The following is a 19,169-nucleotide window of genomic DNA, read 5'->3' on the forward strand; positions in this document are numbered from 1 at the left end:
AGTTGTCATGTCTTCTTAGGCTCCTCTTAGCTGTGACAGTTTCTCATACTTTACTTGTTTTTGACAACCTTGACAGTTTTTAAGATTAACGGTCAAGTATTTTGTCGGCTATCCCTCAGTTGGGATTTGCCTGATATTTTCCTCATGATTAGACATGGATAACGTGTTTTGGGGAGAAAGACCATAGAGGTAAAGCGCCATTCTCATTATATCATATCAAGAGTATATAATATAAACATGACTTATCACTGCAATGTTTATCTTGATCATCTGGGTGAGGTAGTGTTTGTCATATTTCTCCATTATAAAGTTACCCTGTCCCCACTTCCATACTGTACTCTTTGGAAGGAAGTCACTATGTGCAGCCCATGCTAAGGGAATGAGAACTTAACGCTCCCCCTCCTTGAAGGCAGAGTATCTACATAAATTATTTGGAATTCTTCTGCGTGGGAGATTTGTCTCTTCTCCCTCATTTATTTATTTATTCAAATCAGTAGGTAGGCGTGGATAATCATTTTATGTTTTGGGTTGTAACTCAGTAGTACTTTATTTTGTTACTCAAATTGCTCCAGCTTTGTAAAACCCCATTTTTGTGTTAATAAATATAATCTTTATGTCTTTCTTCTTGGGTGCTTGTTCCACCCTTATTTCTCTTACCCTTGATTCAAACACAGGCTGTAGCCATATGTTTTCTTCTTTATTTTTATTAACCTGAGTATTGAGCAAAATGAGAGTAGATATCTTGGACTTTTTCTCTGTATCAATATCCTAGAGTTCCCAATCCCTTTTAAAGGTTGGGCTTCTAGGCATGTAACTTGCTGCCAGCATGATCCTATAAAGTCCTGTGATTGGCTCATCCTAGGAATAACTGAGGACACAATAGTTTTGGAGTAGCTATAGTGGAAATCTAAGAATGAGTGTACTGGTACCATGTAAAAATACTGGTGAGACCTTTAGTTCAATTATGAGATGTTGCTTCATTTCCATAGCTCCACTTATCACACTGTATTTTCTCCCTTTTGTAGGTGTGTATTAAAAATGGACCATCATTGCCCTTGGTATGTCCCTTTGATTCATTTCTCTCCTCTAAAACGGTCAAAGTTGTTCAATATGCCTGCTTTCCTAAGCATAGTTGTAACATGCATGTTTCTGCTACCATAATTCACTGGGCTTTGTATTTGTGTGGGAAACAGAGGAGGCATAACATTTTAAAGCAAGAATAAATATACCACCAAAGGTATGGTAGTGAATTCCCGGACTCACAAAGCTAATAGTCTCTTGTCCATTAGCTTTAGTAATTGGGCATAGTAATGAAATAGAGCACAAATAGTTCTCCTCTTTGACATTACACAATTCAGTTCTGTTCTTAGCTGTATGGATGTTTGAAATACTCTAGATTGTTAACTTCAGCAAGTCTTCCCCAAATTTTGTATGTCTGACCTAGAGAACCAGTGTGAAATCATCTAACTACAAAGAGAACATGCCACACTCTACTAAGTGTAGCCACTAAGATTGTAATAGGTTTTCAGCATCCAAGATCCAGTTTTGCTTGGGAGTGTCAGGAACCAGTCCAGAACTATTAGGTAGGCCACGTGTCTCTGTGCCTGTAAATGAAAGAAGAAATAAGTGAGACATGAACTTGTTTTTCCAGTCTGTTCCTATTAAGGGACTTCTATTTCTGTTGAGTTTCTACACAGCACATAATGAAGCAGCAGGAGTAACATATTTCCATTGCTTAGTTCACTTATGTATCAATATGTTCTCAATCCATTGGTCCTGATTTCAAATTATTTTTTCTTTTTTTTTTTTTAGGGTTAACAACTGCATTGGATTTTCCAACTACAAATTTTTCCTTCAGTTCTTAGCTTATTCTGTTCTCTACTGCCTGTACATTGCTACAACAGTCTTCAGCTATTTCATCAAATACTGGAGAGTAAGTTAAAAAATCCTGAAGGTTCCCCCTGGAACAAGCACACACCTACTCCTGTCTGTGACATTGTTTACTTTACCTTTTTTTTTTTTTACATTTTGAAATAGCTAATGCTGAAGTAACCAGAAAGGAAGGCACCAAAAACAAGTTACCTGTGTTAAATATTCTTAGACTTAGAAGATTATTATTTAAAGATTCCAGTTAAACAAATTTCTATCATATATGAGAATCTTGTTAAGACCTTCAGGAACATAACCTCTTGACTCTTTCTGATTCTTTACAATGTACTTTTCTAGTCAAGTTTTAAAAATCCAATTCTTACCAATTATAGATTTGAAAAATGTTGAAACTAATTCTAAATCCCTAGTTTCCTAAGAAAAAGGCTAATAAAGTACTCCCTCATTGTTAGAAAAATACTTTCTAATTCCTTGTTCAAAGGAGAGTTGCAAAATTCCTGCTGAACAGAAAGAGTCCTTGACTCATGTGACTTCTTCACATGTGACCAAAATGAAATGGGGAATTGTATTTGGACTTTGTATGACAAACACTGGGTTGGGAATTAGGAGAACTGACTTCTAATACTGGCTCTGTTACGTCCTTCACCGACTCATTGCTAAGATCAAATGAAATAGATGTTGAAAGTACTTTACCTTTCAAAACATGATTCAAATAATTATAATAAAATCTAAGAAAAAAATCCTACTTTCATCTTTCTTCTACTTGAAGACATCAATCGTATCCCATCTATTCCCAAAAGAATCGAAGGCAGATTTTCAGTTTGCTTATGTGTACATGGTCTTGCAGAGTATAGTGAATTTTTTTTTTTTATTTTATGCCAATGGACTCCAGAAGACGTCCCTTCCTCACAACTTCAATACAATTTCTAAGACATCATAACCTTCCATGATGAGCATTGTCCAAACTGAACCTGAATAGCAAAAGACAGATGTGGGCAGAGCTACTAGTAATTACTTTAGGAATTGTACAAGAGCCTGTATAACAGGAATATGTCACCTCAGATGGAGAAGTAAAGCAGCAAGGAAAGAAAGTGAATCCTGTGACCAGAATATAGATTATAATAAACTGGTGAAAGAAGGAGAGAGACAAAGCAGTGAGAACCTAAATAGCCGAGAATATTTGAATTATTAATTAGTACTTTGATCCCTACTAGTGTAGAAAATATAGTATGGAAATTTATAATGATATATGCTTTCCATTCTCCCTTCAACTTGCTTAATCAATTCAGATATTTAATAACTTTAAGAATCAGAAATTATATAATGGATATCAAAATCTTTAACTCAAAGACACAAAAGTATAAGCAGAAATGAAGTTTTCTCATAAATTTTTCCCAAATACAAAATGCTTTACCATCTTAGTGTCTTTTCTTTGGCTCCTTTCCACTGCACAGGATCTCTTATCTATTGCTCGGGTTTCCATGACCTGTTTGGCATTCCATTCACACACTGAGCTACTACCCTGAACATAAAGAAAATCTACTGCATACAATTCAGCAGAGAAAGGTGTCAGCCTTGGTCTCCACTACAGACCTTACTTGGTCCTTAACACAGTAGACTACTGCTTAAGAACCACCCTTGACTCTCATAACAGAGTAAACAACGTTGCATTTCACACACTTTGCCTTTGGCCCTCCTAGTCAGGCAATAATCAAATACCGCAATGCCAGTCAGGTGCTGTATGCTTTTTTTACTCTTGAAAGATAATATTTGGATATGAATTAATCACCAGAAATATGATAGTATTCACAAGCAATATCAGGTGTGAACATAGCCTTGTTCTTTTCCTATTCCCTCATTTTTTCTCCACAATAGACTAGCTCATGCCTGACAGATGAGAGACGAGGAAACCTGTCTTGGCTTACACTCTAATGAAAAGGGAATTGACAGTTCATAGAAATACTTTGCAGTCTCTCCAGCCAGAGAGCACTTTGGTGTGGTTTAGAGATGGCTTTCTCAGTTTAAATTGAGTCTCCCCTTAAAATGAAAAGTAAACACTACCATGTATTTTAAAAGCCATGTATCAAAGAGACTAGCTGTGCTCCTAAGAACAGCAACCTCCATTTGTATAGTACTTTACCATTTTTAAAGCACTTTCCTATCTATTATGTCATCTATCCTTACTATAACCTTGTGAAATAGGCAAAGCAGGAATTAATAGTCTCATTTAAAGATGATAAAACTGAGGCTCATAGCAGTTAAGTGACTTGCTCAGGATCACTTAGCTTATAAGTTTCAGAGTCATGACTTGAACCTATCTGATCCTAAGTCCAGTGATCTTAAACACTGTACCATATCCTACCACTCGTTACGGTCCTGCTGTGGAGAAGCTGTAGCTCCTTTGGAATAAGGAATTCAGAAGACCATCAGATCATGTCTCTCCTCTCAATATTAACTTAAAGAGTAGCTACTTTGATAGGAAATTGATCTTTGCCTTATGAAAAAAGTAGTAATATACACCTCCCACACTGGACCAGGAATCTCATCACAGAGGCTATGTATTATTTTAGAACCAAGATAATAGTTCTACCAGTATTTCCCTGAACTGTTTCTGGTGGTTATTGCTTTGAATAATTTAGTTTGGTTATCTCCTGAGAAGGTAATTTTGAACATAGAGCCATCATCCTCTTCTAACAAAAAAAGTTAAATATTAAGGACTTTATCAAGGAACAACACAGTAGATATGCTTTGGCAGACAGAAGAGAGTTCTATAAGAGTAATTGCAGCTCAGCTAACCAGAGTGTGAACTGACGTTATGTCAGTCCCTCTTGCCTAGCCATTTCCTATTGCCCATTTAAACATGACAGATAAAGAAGCAAAATAAATGTAAGTTTTAAAATCTGTAAAAAACATACTCCAAAAGGGGAGATTATGAAAGCAAAAACCCAGCCAGGCAAAAACCACTGCAAAGCGATACATGGAGTTTCCTATAAATTCAAAACAAAATAAACAAAAGCCAGTCAAATTCAGTTTGAGTGCTTAAGCCAAGATTTTATAGAGGGATCATTTTAAAAGGGAGCTTCAGATAAAAGTTCCTGAAGGTTGAAGTCCTTGGGGTAGCTATTTCCTGGGTGCCCTGCCCCCATGCAAATTTCACCCAAGCTGTCCTTCAGCTGAAAGCATCTGACTGGCTTATTTCCCCTTATCTTCATCCTACAAACATATACACTCTGGAAGATTCGTAATATTTCCTTACATCAAAATGAATAAAAACCTCTAAGAGAAGAAAACAATCTGTGCTATCTGAATTTGCCAAGTGTTTCCAAGCCTTCACTTTCTCCTTCCAAAGTGGAGTAGAACCAGATCCTAATGTTAAGGTCCACTTCAATCAATAATCACCTTTAACTTTATTACTCAAGAGGATTTGGAAATATTTCAAAGCAATTCAGCACCCCAAAATAATGATCAGCACAAGATGGGAGGAAATAAAGAAAAGTCATTATCACAACTGCTGACTCTAAAATTGAAAATGTTTCTAAGGTTCTCTTCAGAAGACAAAATGTTACATGCTGTGCATGCTATAGAACTTTAGAAAATTCATTCTGATATAGGGCCACATGTGAAAAAAAAATCTGGCATCACATGGAAAATAAGATATCCTAGCTAACTATAAAAATCTTTACCTGCCTCCTTTTACAATTGCCTGTCAAATCCTGCCTGATTTTACTATCTAAACAGCTGTTTCACAGGATGCACTATACCAGCACATTCTACTTCAGCTATAAAAAACAACTACACAAAATTTAGAGTAGCTTTAAAATCAGGTCATGACTTATAGGTAGAACGTTTTAAAATTCTGTGTTTTAACTTCCTACATATATCACCATGACATTTTCAACACATATACGTCCAAGGAAACATGACATATAAAGTATTTCAGAATAAACCACCTTGAGACAAGAGGATGAACCATATGACCTCAAGATCACCTCAAGTCAATGATTCATAATTTGCAGACTAAATGGAGTACAAGCTCTAAGAGATTGCATACCAATTATGGCCTGAGTATATCCTTTTCACATTACCCTTTTATAACTGGTACATTATATACTCTATTTTACACTGAACTGCACTTAAGCAAGGATCCATTTTAGGCTTTGTAAGGTGAAAGCATATCCATAATGAGGAATGGTCATCAACAGAAAGAACTGTTTTGTAAAAATTTTACAAAATCTACTTTTTAAATTACAGCTAGACATTTTATACATATGAAAAAAGTACTAACCTATATAGAAAAACTAGCCAAGCCTTACCACTTTAATCCTTTGTTTCTGTTTGTTTATTATTTCTTTTCTAGGGGGAATTGCCCAGTGTTCGCTCTAAGTTCCATGTCCTTTTTCTCCTCTTTGTGGCCTGCATGTTTTTTGTCAGCCTTGTGATTCTCTTTGGTTACCATTGTTGGCTTGTCAGCAGAAACAAAACCACCTTAGGTAAGACTGGATATTAAGACTAGGAAAAAACATATTAATGTATATCACAGTGACCTGTGGATTGTTCCTAAGGAAGAGAAAAACTTCCAGTGAAGCATTTTAGCTGCAGTGACATCTCTTGCCTCCAAACTGAGACAGACGTAAACACATTTTACAAACTAGAGAGCCATAGTAACTAAAGCTTACAGGCAAGAGAGCGTTAGTGAGTGAAACCTCACACCAAACCAAAAATGACCATTGTTCTTTATAGTTCATAATGGGTAATAGCACCCCAGATTTACAGCTCAAAAAATTTCTAAAAGTTGTTCACATGAGGAAGTGAAGGAAAGAATCAGTACAGAAGGGAACAGCAGAAGGGGGAGATGAAGGTCAATAAAAATAGAAGAATCTAATTTATTAAGTGCATCCAAAAACAAGTTCCTGAGAAAGAATCCAAACCAACAAATCATTTAAATATCTACAGTCATCAAGGAGCTGTGTAGAGACTGGGAATTAGATAAACACATTGAACAAGAGAGTCTCTAGAAAATGAGTACAAGAAATGAACTTTTTTTTCCTGTCCATTACTCTCTACTCTAGGCTGTTATTTGGAGAAGTATATTTTTTATGAATTCCAGTGCAACAATTTTTTTCATCTATGGGGAAACACATATTTTCATTGTATACAAATCAGTGCATGAGGAGTGAGGAGAAAGTGCCTAAGTGTTGAATGTTTAGCTAAGATAGATTTGAGGAAATTTTAGTGCAAAAGCCATTATGCTTTTGGAACTCATTTGCTAATATTGCTAACAGCTAGGAAAGTATTTGCACTCATTTTCTAAACCAAATATATATGTAGCATTTAGATTCTAGGTTGGTAGATTAGCACATTTGGCTTAGAGGTCAACTGCAAAGTAGAAAAGTACTAAAAGCTTCATGATAACAGAGTCTGAAAACAAAGAATAAATGGGAAATGGCCAGATGCAGCCAGAGTCCAGTAGTGAAAGTGTTTGCTTAATGAGATATGTGTCCAAAACTAATGTGCACTAACATGGTCCAATTCCTCATGGTCTTTGAGGTAATTATAGTTCACCCATGGACATTTTTTCTAGAGTAAAACTCAGTTTCTTACATTGCAGGCTTCAATGTGAACAGTGTCATTTCTGAAATGTTTCAAAACCAAAGAATATCATTGTCATCTCTTTATGTGTCATTACTTTTGTTCCAGTTCTAAAGATGGAGACCATTTGGCTGTTGTTGCCACTTTGATTCAAATGAAGTACCATTAAATTTGTTCTTTCATTCCTTACAAGCAGCAGTACAAAATACATACTACCCCTGTGGCTGCTTAATTATTTCTACATCATGTGTTTCTTCTGCCGTTTTTTAAAAAAGAGAGTATCAATTCTTTGTATTTAACAACAAACTTACTTTGTATTAAGTGATTAAACTGGTTTTTACTAAGTAATTTAGCAATAATTAAAAACAAGGAGCTATGCTCCCACAGCAAAAAGATATTATAGAACCAATTCACATTCATGGAGAACTGTAAAATCATGATGGTCCTGAAATTGGTTCCTTTATTGCTTTCTTCCTCTTTTCTTTAACTCCCCTACCCTGCCCTAGAGGCCTTCTGTACTCCAGTGTTTACAAGTGGCCCAGAGAAAAACGGGTTCAACCTTGGCTTCATCAAAAATATCCAGCAGGTGTTTGGAGATAACAAGAAGTTCTGGTTAATACCTGTTGGGTCGAGGTAAGTAATTATTACTAATGAAAGAAGATGATGCTGAAGCATGCATTGAAGTAGCAAATTCAATTTTGACTGTAGTATGCAGCAAGTATCAGTTCAATGTAAAACTCTATTCCCCAAGTTTTTCATTTCTACGTTAGTAAAGACAAATCAGGAGGTGAGGGTATGATAAAATAAACATTCTCATGCTTTGTTGTGGCAGTATAAACTGGTACCACTCTTTTATAAATGAATTTGGTAATATGTATCAAAAAACTATAAGAATCTATGTGTCCATTGTCTCAGTAATTCCATTTCTGGGAATCTATCCTAAAGACAGAGACAAACTAGGCACAAAAGTGTTCATCACAGCATTATTTCTAGCCAATAATTAGAAAACAACTTAAACATCCAACAATATACGAATATATATATGTATATTATATATATATATATATATATATATATATATATATATATATATATATATCCTCACTGGATGCAATATTATGTAGTCAAATGTAATGCTTATAAAGACTATGTCACAATAATGGGAAATGCTTACTATATTTTAAATGAAATATATAGAATTCAAAATGGTATATACACTGTGATTAAAACTATGCACAAATATATACAGAAGAAAAACAACACAGGGGAGATACAGCCAAAAAATGCTGTAAGTGGTAAGGGCAATAGTCTTAGAAATTATTTTTCTTGTCTCCATTTTTCATATTTGGGGGTCAAGTGCTTATATTACTTTTATGAAGAAAAAAATTAAAACCAAAAGCAAGAACGAAGATTGATTTAGAAATTGTAGGTAATTCTTAGAACTGCAATAGGAATGAAGGGAAAGCAGTGAAGAAGAGATGAGCTTGTATCTTCTGAGTGACTTTGTGAACCAGATCTATCTACCATCAACTAAACTAGCTCTGGAGCAAAGCTTATTTATAGCCTTCTTGCAGCCCCCTTTAGATCTGTTCCTCAGAAAGGGATACATCCATTTGTTCACTTAGTTGAGGACAGTTTTTTGGAGTAGGGTGTTAATTAAGAAAAATTTTCTAGGCCAGCCCCAGTTGCCTAGTGGTTAAGTTTGGCACGCTCTGCTTCGGCGGCCTTGGTTCAGTTCCCGGGCGCGGACCTACACCACTGGTCGGTGGCCATGCTGTGGTGGCAGCCCACATACAAATAGGAAGATTTGCCGCAGATGTTAGCCCAGGAGGAATCTTCCTCAAACAAAAAGAGGAGGATTGGTGATGGATGTTAGCTCAGAGCGAATCTTCCTCAGCAAAAAAAAGAAAAAGAAAAATTTTCTCCTCCCCTTCACTCATTGCCCTGATACTTCCTCTGTACCAGTTAGTGTTTTACAGGCTCATTTATTTAAGAGCTGTGGTTTATCCTACTATCTTGGCTATAAATCACAAGACAAAACTGTGTCCGTGGGTATTGTTGATTAATAACTGTTACCAGCAATTATTTGCACCCCACTCACACACATACACACACACTATCACTACTTCAAAGGGAGGTCTAAAATGAGTCTTCTCTGGAATAAAGAACAAAAACCAAAATCAAAGCCCATTCACTTATAATCAGTATACTTACATCTTCTGTAGAGAACTATCAATAAAATCTGTCAATTTTCAATTAACCACATTTGTGAACAGGAGAAAAAGCATAGGTAATATCAAATGAATAATCCAAAAATCACACAGATATAAATTTGGAAAGCATTCAGATATATAGGCTCAAATATTCAAACTGTAACCCCCTCTAGCCAGGGCCAGATCACTTTCCTCCAATGCATCGAATCTGTTAGTGGCTGGAGATTAACCAACGTGGTGGCCCTAAGTGACCATAGATATCCACAAAGTGGATCCCACATACGAATAATTTCCCCCAGAATCTGAACTCTTAGAGATGCCTCACTATGGCTATTTCCCCCAGCTCCTAATAACCTTTCTGCCATACAAGCCAAATAATGAGGCATTCAGACATTATTATCTATCACCAGTTCACAGCAACTTATCTCCAGTGTATTCAATGATTCCAAATCTGCTAATTGTTCTTGAAAATTTAGAACCAAAGCATTAAAATAATGGGATATAAATTGGGATCATCATCATTAAATATTTATGAAGCTTGCTATGTGTGTATATTACCACACTGGGCATTGTGGGAAGCAAGTTAAAGACTTGCTTACAAACGAAAACAGTCAACACTGATGCAGACAAACAAGATAAAGAAATTGAGAGCAGTACAACAACTAAATGACACTATTATAAGAGCCTATCCCACCATGGCTTTAGCCAATAAGCTAAATGGTTTAAATCTTCCTAAGAACCCCCCTCATATTTCCAATAGGATTATTACCTTCATAAAAAGTATATGTCAGCTGGAAGAGCTCACTGCTTTCCTTTCCCCACCAGCCCTGGTGATGGACACTCCTTCCCTATGAGGTCTATGAATGAGTCACAGAACCCATTGCTAGCAAATGAAGAACCCTGGGAAGACAATGAGGATGACAACCGAGGTAAGTAGGCTCAGAAGGAAGTCTTTTTCTCCACCCAGCAGACCAAGCACTAATAAAGAACATGTTAACACAACCAACGTAATGTAGTGAGAAAATAGTGTCCAGAAAGATTATATAAGCATGTTAACCTCTTAAGTGACCTTTGGATGGAGAAGGACAAGTATGGCTAGATTTGTCTAGCAAATATGGGTGGCGTAGGTAGGATTAGATGGCAGCTTTGGATGTTCCTTACCACCTTTGTGATACCATGATTTATAACCAATCAGATGAATCAGGAAACATAATAAACAGTGCTAATGAATGTTTGTAAACAATCCTGCCAGTTGGTCACTCATAGGCTTTGCTCGAGTTAATTCAATCAATGGGCAACAGATCACATTTCTCTACCCTGATTCATTCACATCGGTTAAATTTTCTTTAAAATCTCATTCCCATTCTCTTTTAGGATGGTTTAAATACACACAAAAAATAAAAGGTAGTACATGGGGGCAAGACTACACGTGCATGTAGTCTACTTTTCTAAAAGGCGGAAGGGCAAAGAAAAAATAAGGAAACAGAACTTTGCCTTTCCACCTTTTTCCCACCAGATTATTAGGTCATCTTGAGATTTTTTGTGAAGAGCTGAAAGTTAAGTTCTCATGTCCTGTACCCTCCTTACCGCCTATTCTTTGTCTCCATGTGATGCTCTGGTTACTACTGTGCCTCCAACATTTGTCTACGTTGCTAATACCAGGCATCAGAGAGTAATTTTTAGTGGCTGGCCCCAATAATTCAGTAGCTGACAGAAATTTTGAGTGGGAACTTGTATTAATTATCACAAAGGGTACCTGGGGTGAATGAGGACATGAAAAGGCATTGAAGTGGGGCCCAGAGATGGGAAACAAGTTGTTTCTAAATGTTCACCCAGTTAGATCAGCTAAGCCCAGGTTCTCTCCCTAGAAGTCCAGTTTTAGAGTAAGCCATGTTACTAGGACTAAAGAAAACAAAACAGACCTAAATCCATAGTTAAAAACGGAAAGAGTTCTTGCCCAGCCCAAAGAACTTATAACACAAGCAACTCCCTTACCTCCTCCTGCTAACTTGATTAAAAAACTGACTGTATTTTGACCTACCTTCCTTCAGCTCTCAGTCTTTCTGAACAGAGTTAATTACAGCAATTACAAGTGATAAGAACTTTTATTTTGGTATTAAGAAACCCAAACTCTAATAGAAATCAGAGACTTATAGGGTCTTAACCTGGTTTGAAATATCTCCACAATGGAAAAAACTATTCATATCCGAGCCTTGTGTTGGCGAGCAAAACACTTTAAGTATAGATGTAGCACTACATTATAAAAAGGTTATTTTCTTGAAATGGTTTGCAGTTCCAGACTTTTTCAAAAATATTCAACCATAAAAAAATGTGTATTCCATTTTATAGTTTACAAAGTACTTTCATATACTTTTTTTATATCCTTTGTCTCTTACAATCGTCAGGTTAAGTGGGCAATTTTATTAATACCATCCCATTTCATAATTGAGGAAACTGAGATTTGGAGATTTTAAGTAACTTATCCAAGACCACATAGCAAGAAAGAGGCAGAACTTGAACTTAAAGTAAGGTATCCTGATTCCAAGTCCTGGATTCTTTCTAATACAATGTTATGTCTGTCCTTTGAACAAATACATATGAGATACAGTGCTGTGGTTGGATGCCATCTTATTACCTGATGTATTCAACTGCTTCATACATGCATTGTAAAATCATAGACTATAAGCTGCCTTTAGGTTTAACAAGACCACCATGCCATCCCAGATATAGGAGAGTTTTTTAAAGTCCATTGAAAGAGTTTCCACAACCCTCCTTTATCACCCACTCCAGTATCTAACAAATTTAACTATTAGAAAACTGTACTTTTCTCTAACACAGGTTTTCATACTGCATTATTTGTCCAGTTGATTCTGTGTTATCCTCAGTTGCCCCCATTTTCTGTGCATAACTGGTCATATACAAGTAGTCCTTGCACTTTTGACAACTTAGATTGCTGATAAATGTGCTGTAAGTTAAAATAACTTGTGTTGAACTTCATTTCTTTTAGGAATAATATCAAAGTTTGATTCCTAGCCCAAAATATAATATTTAGTTTACGATAAATGATGTACTTATACATTGTATAATGCAAAACATTCTAAAATGTATATAAATTGATAAAATATGGTAAAACAGTAACCTGTTAAGTAAAAATGTAATTTCACAGTCAGGGTATAAAGTCTTTATCTTCTTTGAAATCCCTTCCTTATTTTAGTACAGCAATGTACTTGGTAAAGAAACAACTTTATGAGATTTAAATAGGCTTCTCTCATGAGATTTTTACAAAGTGTTTAATTAATATATAAATGCATAGAAAAAATGTGCAAATCAAAAGTGACAGATCAATATATTCTTCTGAGGAGATTTTAATGGGCATCTTTTAAAAGACTTTTCAAAGACTTAGGGCTACATTTAAGCTTTTTGAGGAAATGATGCAGAGATATCCGTTCTATTACTCATTACAAATTTTCCTGTAGCTTGCATAAAAAAAATTAGAGATTACAGTATAAATCTTTCTACTCTATTCAAAATTGGAATCCATTTCCTCCAGATTGAATGGGTGGCATCTATGGCCCTGCCTGCCGTATATGTCATTAATAATAAGGTGGGTGTGATTGTCAGGGTGATTCTTAAATGCAAATTGCTGTAAGTCAAAGTCTGCCTGTATGCAAAATCCATAAAGAACCCCCTCAGCCTTCTCAGAGGGAATAATCCTAGTTCCTTAATATTTTCTTTTTTTATTATTTATTTTTCCCCCCAAAGCCCCAGTATATAGTTGTATGTCATAGCTGCACATCCTTCTAGTTTCTGTGTGTGGGACGCGGCCTCAGCATGGCCGGAGAAGAGGTGCGTCGGTGCACGCCTGGGATGTGAGCCCGGGCCGCCAGCAGCAGAGCGTGCGCACTTAACCGCTAAGCCATGGGGCCGGACCCCTTAATATTTTCTTATACAGGTTATTTCTCAATATTCTTTTTGTCTTTATGGCTCTGGTGCCTTTCTAAGTGCTCTATGTCCTTTTATTGTTTCAGCAGGTAACAAAGCCTATGCTATTTTCCAACCATCACCCCTTTTAGATTAGTTGCTGAACTGTTTGATCATGGACATTTATTTAAGATACAACATCCCTGGAATTCAGAGCAGGTAGTGATATTCTCTAGACAGTGAATTTAGCAGAGACATTGACAAAGACTCCAACAGCAGAGCAATGGTTTTTCAATCTGCAAGGGAGTAACTCTTATCAATGCCACTGCTTGAATCATGAATGATATTATCTTGCTCCAGAGAGGTTTTCATTGGAAAATATTTTAAGATAAATAGAAATATAGCCCACTTGTTAGGAAAATTTACTCTGCAAGATCTTACCAAAGAGGTGTGAGAGATTTGTTTTCATAGTGACTCAAATAAGCAACTTCAAGTCACCTGCAGCCCTCTTGTTGAGGTCCTCCTGCAGAGAAGCCCAAATTGAACTATATGTATATTAGGATTGGCCAGACAGCATCTTTCTACACGCTCTTCCATGAAGTATGAATTTGCCCAAGCTATAAGAGAAGCAAGTCACCTGAGCCCTGGATGGTAGCCATGAAACTTCTTAAGAGTCTAGACTTAACCCTGATAGAGAGGGTCAGAACTTTCCAGAGAAAAGTTGTCTCAGAGTTTACAGAGAACTTCCCACTTCCTCCTGTTATCTAGGATGAACTGAAACTCATAGTAATCTGCTTTTCAATATTCCCCAGCCCAGACCCACAGATTGGAGTCTTCAAAAAATATTGCCAAGAATATCTATTTTGTGGCTATCTGACAGGAACTGAACTCAGTTTTGGCTTTGATAAAAGTACCAAGGTTAACATCTTTCAGTTGTAACTACATGACCTCTCTCCTTTAGACTTAGTTCCTTTACTTCCTAGTGAAGAATGTAGAGCCATTTCCTTTCCTCCCTCTTACCCAGCTCTTCCATCAGCCTGGTTTGGGAATACAGTAGGGAGCTCCAGGTCAGGATGAAGTCCTAGGATACACAATAATTATGCACAGCCTGTTCCAGTTAATCTATATCAATGCACTATGACAAGAACATTTTGAAAGAATCCAGCAGAAAAAGAACTGAGCTTTCCTTAATTAACCAAAATTGCTTTCTAGCTACAGCTAATGAGACTGAAAATCAACTCTTTAGTTTGATAATTACAATAGAGTATATCCCAGGAGGGATACTTTTATAAAATAAAAAAATCTCTATAATACAAAAATAACAATATGCCTGAATTTGCTAGTAGAATCTTCTGGTATTAATGATAACCAGGGCTTGGAAGAATTTATCTCTGAATTGTCAAATGCTAGACACTTATCCAGAAAAATATTGACTTCAAACACTAGTGTATTATGTGTTTTATATAGAGCCTAATTTCCTACTCCTTTGTTTGGGTAAAACTTTTTTGTTAGTAACTGCTCAAGGTAGAAGAGGTTTCTGCTTTATTTTCAGTCTGGTAATTTCTGCTGCCATGGTAAATAATCCATTAGGAAAAAGATCAGAAGAAATAAACTAGTATTTGTTGAGAGCATATTAAGGGTGTGACATTGGACCCATAAGGGGCATTATACATTATTATCTCTGAACTCAAGGCTCTTGTGTTTATTTGGAGAGATAAGACATATACATGAAAAGTTGCCTAACAAAACACAATACAGGATATGTTATTGACCAAATAAATAGGACCATAAAGTTTGTGATAGAGGAATTCAAAGGAGAGAGTGATTCCTATGGGCTGGGCTAATCAGGAAAGGCTTTACAGAGGAGGTAGAATTTGGTCCTCAAAGATTAGACAGGATTTGGATTGGTGGCAAGAAATGAAGAGGCAGAAAGTACAAGGAAAGGCACAGGTTGTAATGCATGAGACCCCAAGCTAAGTGAAGGGGATATAAAGAAAGTAGCCTGGCTCCAGCAAAGAGTTTGAATGGTAGGGAACTGTATGGAAGCTCTTTGAAGTCAGAGAACTCGTCACCTTCATTTCAATAGTCTCTGCAACCCTTGCAAAATAGGGTTGCATATAGAAGATAATTGTTAGATTAATTCAGCAGGTAAATTGGTGTTTGATTGGGTAGAGCCTTAGATACAAAACTAAGAACTCTATTATACAGATGATGGAGAACTACTACTGATGGTTTTTGAGCAGGGGTGTGATATGAGGAAAATGTTGTTTTAGGAAGATGATGAAGTGATACTCCTATCAAAGCACACTTCCATCCTATGCCAGAGACTGCTCTAATCCCTTGACCTTCTGAGAAGATTCGCAAGAGCCCTTCTCTTCATCAGAACTCAAACTCTTCAAGTACATCCTGTATACAAGAGCTCTGGTTCTGAGACAAGAGGCCTTTCACATCAAGAGCTTTGTTGTTTAGAAACATCTCTGGGTGATATTCTGTGCAATCACCTCCCAGTCAGAGGCAGCCATTGAATCTTGCTTGAAGAAAAATTTTCCTTATCACTTAGTTCTTTAGACCTAACCAGACCTCTGTGACTATGCCTGAAGAACTTTAAGATACTATCACAGGACTTAAGCAAGGTCCTAAGTTAAATTCATGCTTTTTACCTCAAAGAATATACTCCTTCAGGGGCACCAAATTGCCCTTATTTATTGCCATGCATAGTGGCAATAGGTAGGGCCAACTATTGAAGTGTCCTTAGTCTCAGTCAATTTTTTTACCAGCTTTCTATATAGAAATTCAAGATACATGGGACTATACTAACATCTTACCAAGCTGATCTTTTCATGAGTCATATACTTATGATTACACGTTTGGGAGGATTAGGTGAGTGACTCTTTTCCAAAAGGCTATTTTCTCTCATTCCTACATATAAGAGGCAGTACCATTCTGGGGGAGGATGTCTGCCTGCCTGATCAAGAATATATGGAGAGGGAAGAGGGAGAAACTAACATTTCTTAAATTTATATGGGGAGATAACACACATACGTGAAAAGTTGCCTAACAAAACACAATACAGGATATGATGCTGACCAAATGAGTAAAACCATAAAGTTTATGCTATAGGAATTCAAAGGAGAGTGATTCCTGTAGGCAGGGCTGGTCAGGAAAGGCTTTACAGAGGAGGTAAAATTTGGGTCTGAACGATTAGATAGGATTTAGATTGATGGCAAGGAATGAAGAGACAAAAGGTACAAGGAAAGGCACAAGTAATGCACAAGACCCCAAGCTAAGTGATGAAGAAAGTAACCTGGTTCCAACAAAGAGTTTGGATGGTAAGGGGCTGGATAGGGACTCCTTGAAGTCAGAAACGTCATCTCCTTTATTTCATTATTTGCTCCAACTCTAGTAAAATAAAGGTGCATATAGATGATTGCTTGATTCCAAGGGTACAACTAACATTTATTGAATGACTATTATGTACTAGGTGATTTACAAACATTGTCACATTTAAGAATCATAATCACTTTGTGAGTTATAAATATTAAATAACCCCATTTTATAGATGAGGAAACTCAAGTGCAGAGAAGCCCAAAGTCACACAGCTAGTAAGTGACAGTGTCTGGCTCCAAAGTCAAAACCCTTAACCACTGTACCACCCAGTGTCTCTCCTTTGCTCCTATTTACTTTTCAGTTTATAGACCTTTTTAAGGTCCATTTAAAAGAAAATGACCTCAGTTCCTGTACCTCTTTCATCAGAAATAGAATAATGGAAAAACATGGATAAAGCTCTGGCATGGGAATCATTTCCCAGCTCTGCCACTAGGTTCATTGTATGACTTCTGGAAAGTCCCTTCTCTTCTCTGGACCTCATTTTCAATTCCATGATCTCTAAGCTGTCTTCAGCTCTAAGGCATGATGTTTTATGATCCCATCTGATACTGAGGAGTCAGAAGTCAAGCTGAATAACCATACCAGATATCTTTCACCAAATGGCTCTTTTCCTTTTTTGGAAGAAATATATACTAGAGGCCACTGTAAACTTACATTATCAATATACCTTCTATATTCTGGAACCAAATTTCTTTCTTCAAGTGTTCTTTCTAAGTACACCCAGTTGCTCCCTCTTATCACCTCTACCTAGCATTTTGACCACCAGAACCTATTCTCACACTTGTCATTTGCCTTTACTCAAGAGTAGGAATCTTAGGTCTCATCCCTGAAAGCATCAAACATAATACACTGAGTTAGGGAGGGGCTGCTCTTTTGGGTAGCCAGGCATTTTTCAAGTGGCTTGTTCCCCATGTTTCTAGATGAGAAGGTAATGGCCAGTCCCTCAGCTACTGGAAAACTTACCTCATGCAGTAATATCATGTATGTTCATTTTATTGCCTTACCTGCATTGTCCAACCCTGAGCTCTGAGTTAGTATGTGTCCCTGAAATATTGCTGGTCTCTAATTAGTCAGTTCAATTCAGAAAGCATTTCCTGAAGATACACCTCTAACAAGGTACTGTGGGGAGATATAAAGATAAATAAAAGGTGGCCTCTGCCCTAAGGAATTTGCAATTGTAAGAAAGGATAGGAAAAGCACACAAGTTTAACACAAGGTTTAATGTGCTCATTGCCATAAAAGTGATGCTAGCAATTACACACCTAGTGTAGGCTTACCCTGTGCTCAGTACTGTGTGGTATGCATGGTAAGTGTATGATTGTTGGTGATGCTTAAACACTGAGTATATCAATAAAGAGGGAAAGCATATGGGCTATAATGTTGAAAGTTTTGAGGAAGAGGCAGGACTTAAGCTAGATGATATTAGGATGAGGAACATCTTGATAGATGCTAGGAAGAAGGAAATAACATTCCAGGTAAGAAGTGTGACATGAATGTGGTAAGAACACTAAGGAGGCCATCCATTCCTAAGTACAGGGTGGGCATTGTGTGTTGTAGGCAGTAATCTTAGAGAGGTAAGATATGGCCAGATGGTAGAGGGCTTTGTAGACTTTGATACAATAGAAAATAGCTATTAATTTTATGGTCTTGAGTGATGTTGATATAATGAAAGATAAATTTTAGAAAGATTACTCGGGTACTAGCATGCAGGGTGGATTGAAATTTGGAGAGACAAGAACCAGAAAGAGCAATAGATAGTTGGACATGTGTAACAATGGCTTCATGAGTAGTGATAACTTTAGAAATGGAGAGGAAGGATCCAAGCCAGGAGACATTTTAAATACCTGGAAATAGTCCCAGTGACTAGAGAGATCTGGGAGTCATTTGTATAGAGATGACAGTTAAACCCATGAGAGGTGTAGAAGATAATCAATGGAGAGAATAAAGATAGGGAAAGGAGATAAAATGGAAAATTTGGAATTACCTAAGCAACGTTGACATGCATCCATGTGGACAAATAAATGAATGGAGAAAGAGAAAGAGAGTAAAGAATATAACCTTAGAAGACACTCATAATTCAAGGGAGAGCATCACAAAAATACTGTGAGTGAGAGAATATTACACTTTTTTACCGATGGAAAAGCTGAGGCTGGGCAGTTATAATGACTTATG

The 19,169-nt window shown here is 36.8% G+C and overlaps 1 protein-coding gene across 1 annotated transcript in view; it reads left to right on the plus strand.

The window, feature by feature from the left end:
- ZDHHC15 (zDHHC palmitoyltransferase 15) overlaps positions 1-19,169 on the plus strand; it is a 98,422-nt gene that overhangs the window by 66,659 nt on the left and 12,594 nt on the right. The window contains exons 6-10 of the mRNA XM_004442196.3: positions 1,026-1,058; positions 1,813-1,933; positions 6,245-6,377; positions 7,983-8,109; positions 10,515-10,618. Of these exons, the coding sequence (XP_004442253.2) occupies positions 1,026-1,058; positions 1,813-1,933; positions 6,245-6,377; positions 7,983-8,109; positions 10,515-10,618 (518 nt within the window). The remainder of the gene's footprint in view (positions 1-1,025; positions 1,059-1,812; positions 1,934-6,244; positions 6,378-7,982; positions 8,110-10,514; positions 10,619-19,169) is intronic.

The sequence above is a fragment of the Ceratotherium simum genome, chromosome X, assembly GCF_057802395.1.
Source record: "Ceratotherium simum simum isolate JZ-2026a chromosome X, ASM5780239v1, whole genome shotgun sequence".
NCBI classification, from domain to species: domain Eukaryota; kingdom Metazoa; phylum Chordata; class Mammalia; order Perissodactyla; family Rhinocerotidae; genus Ceratotherium; species Ceratotherium simum.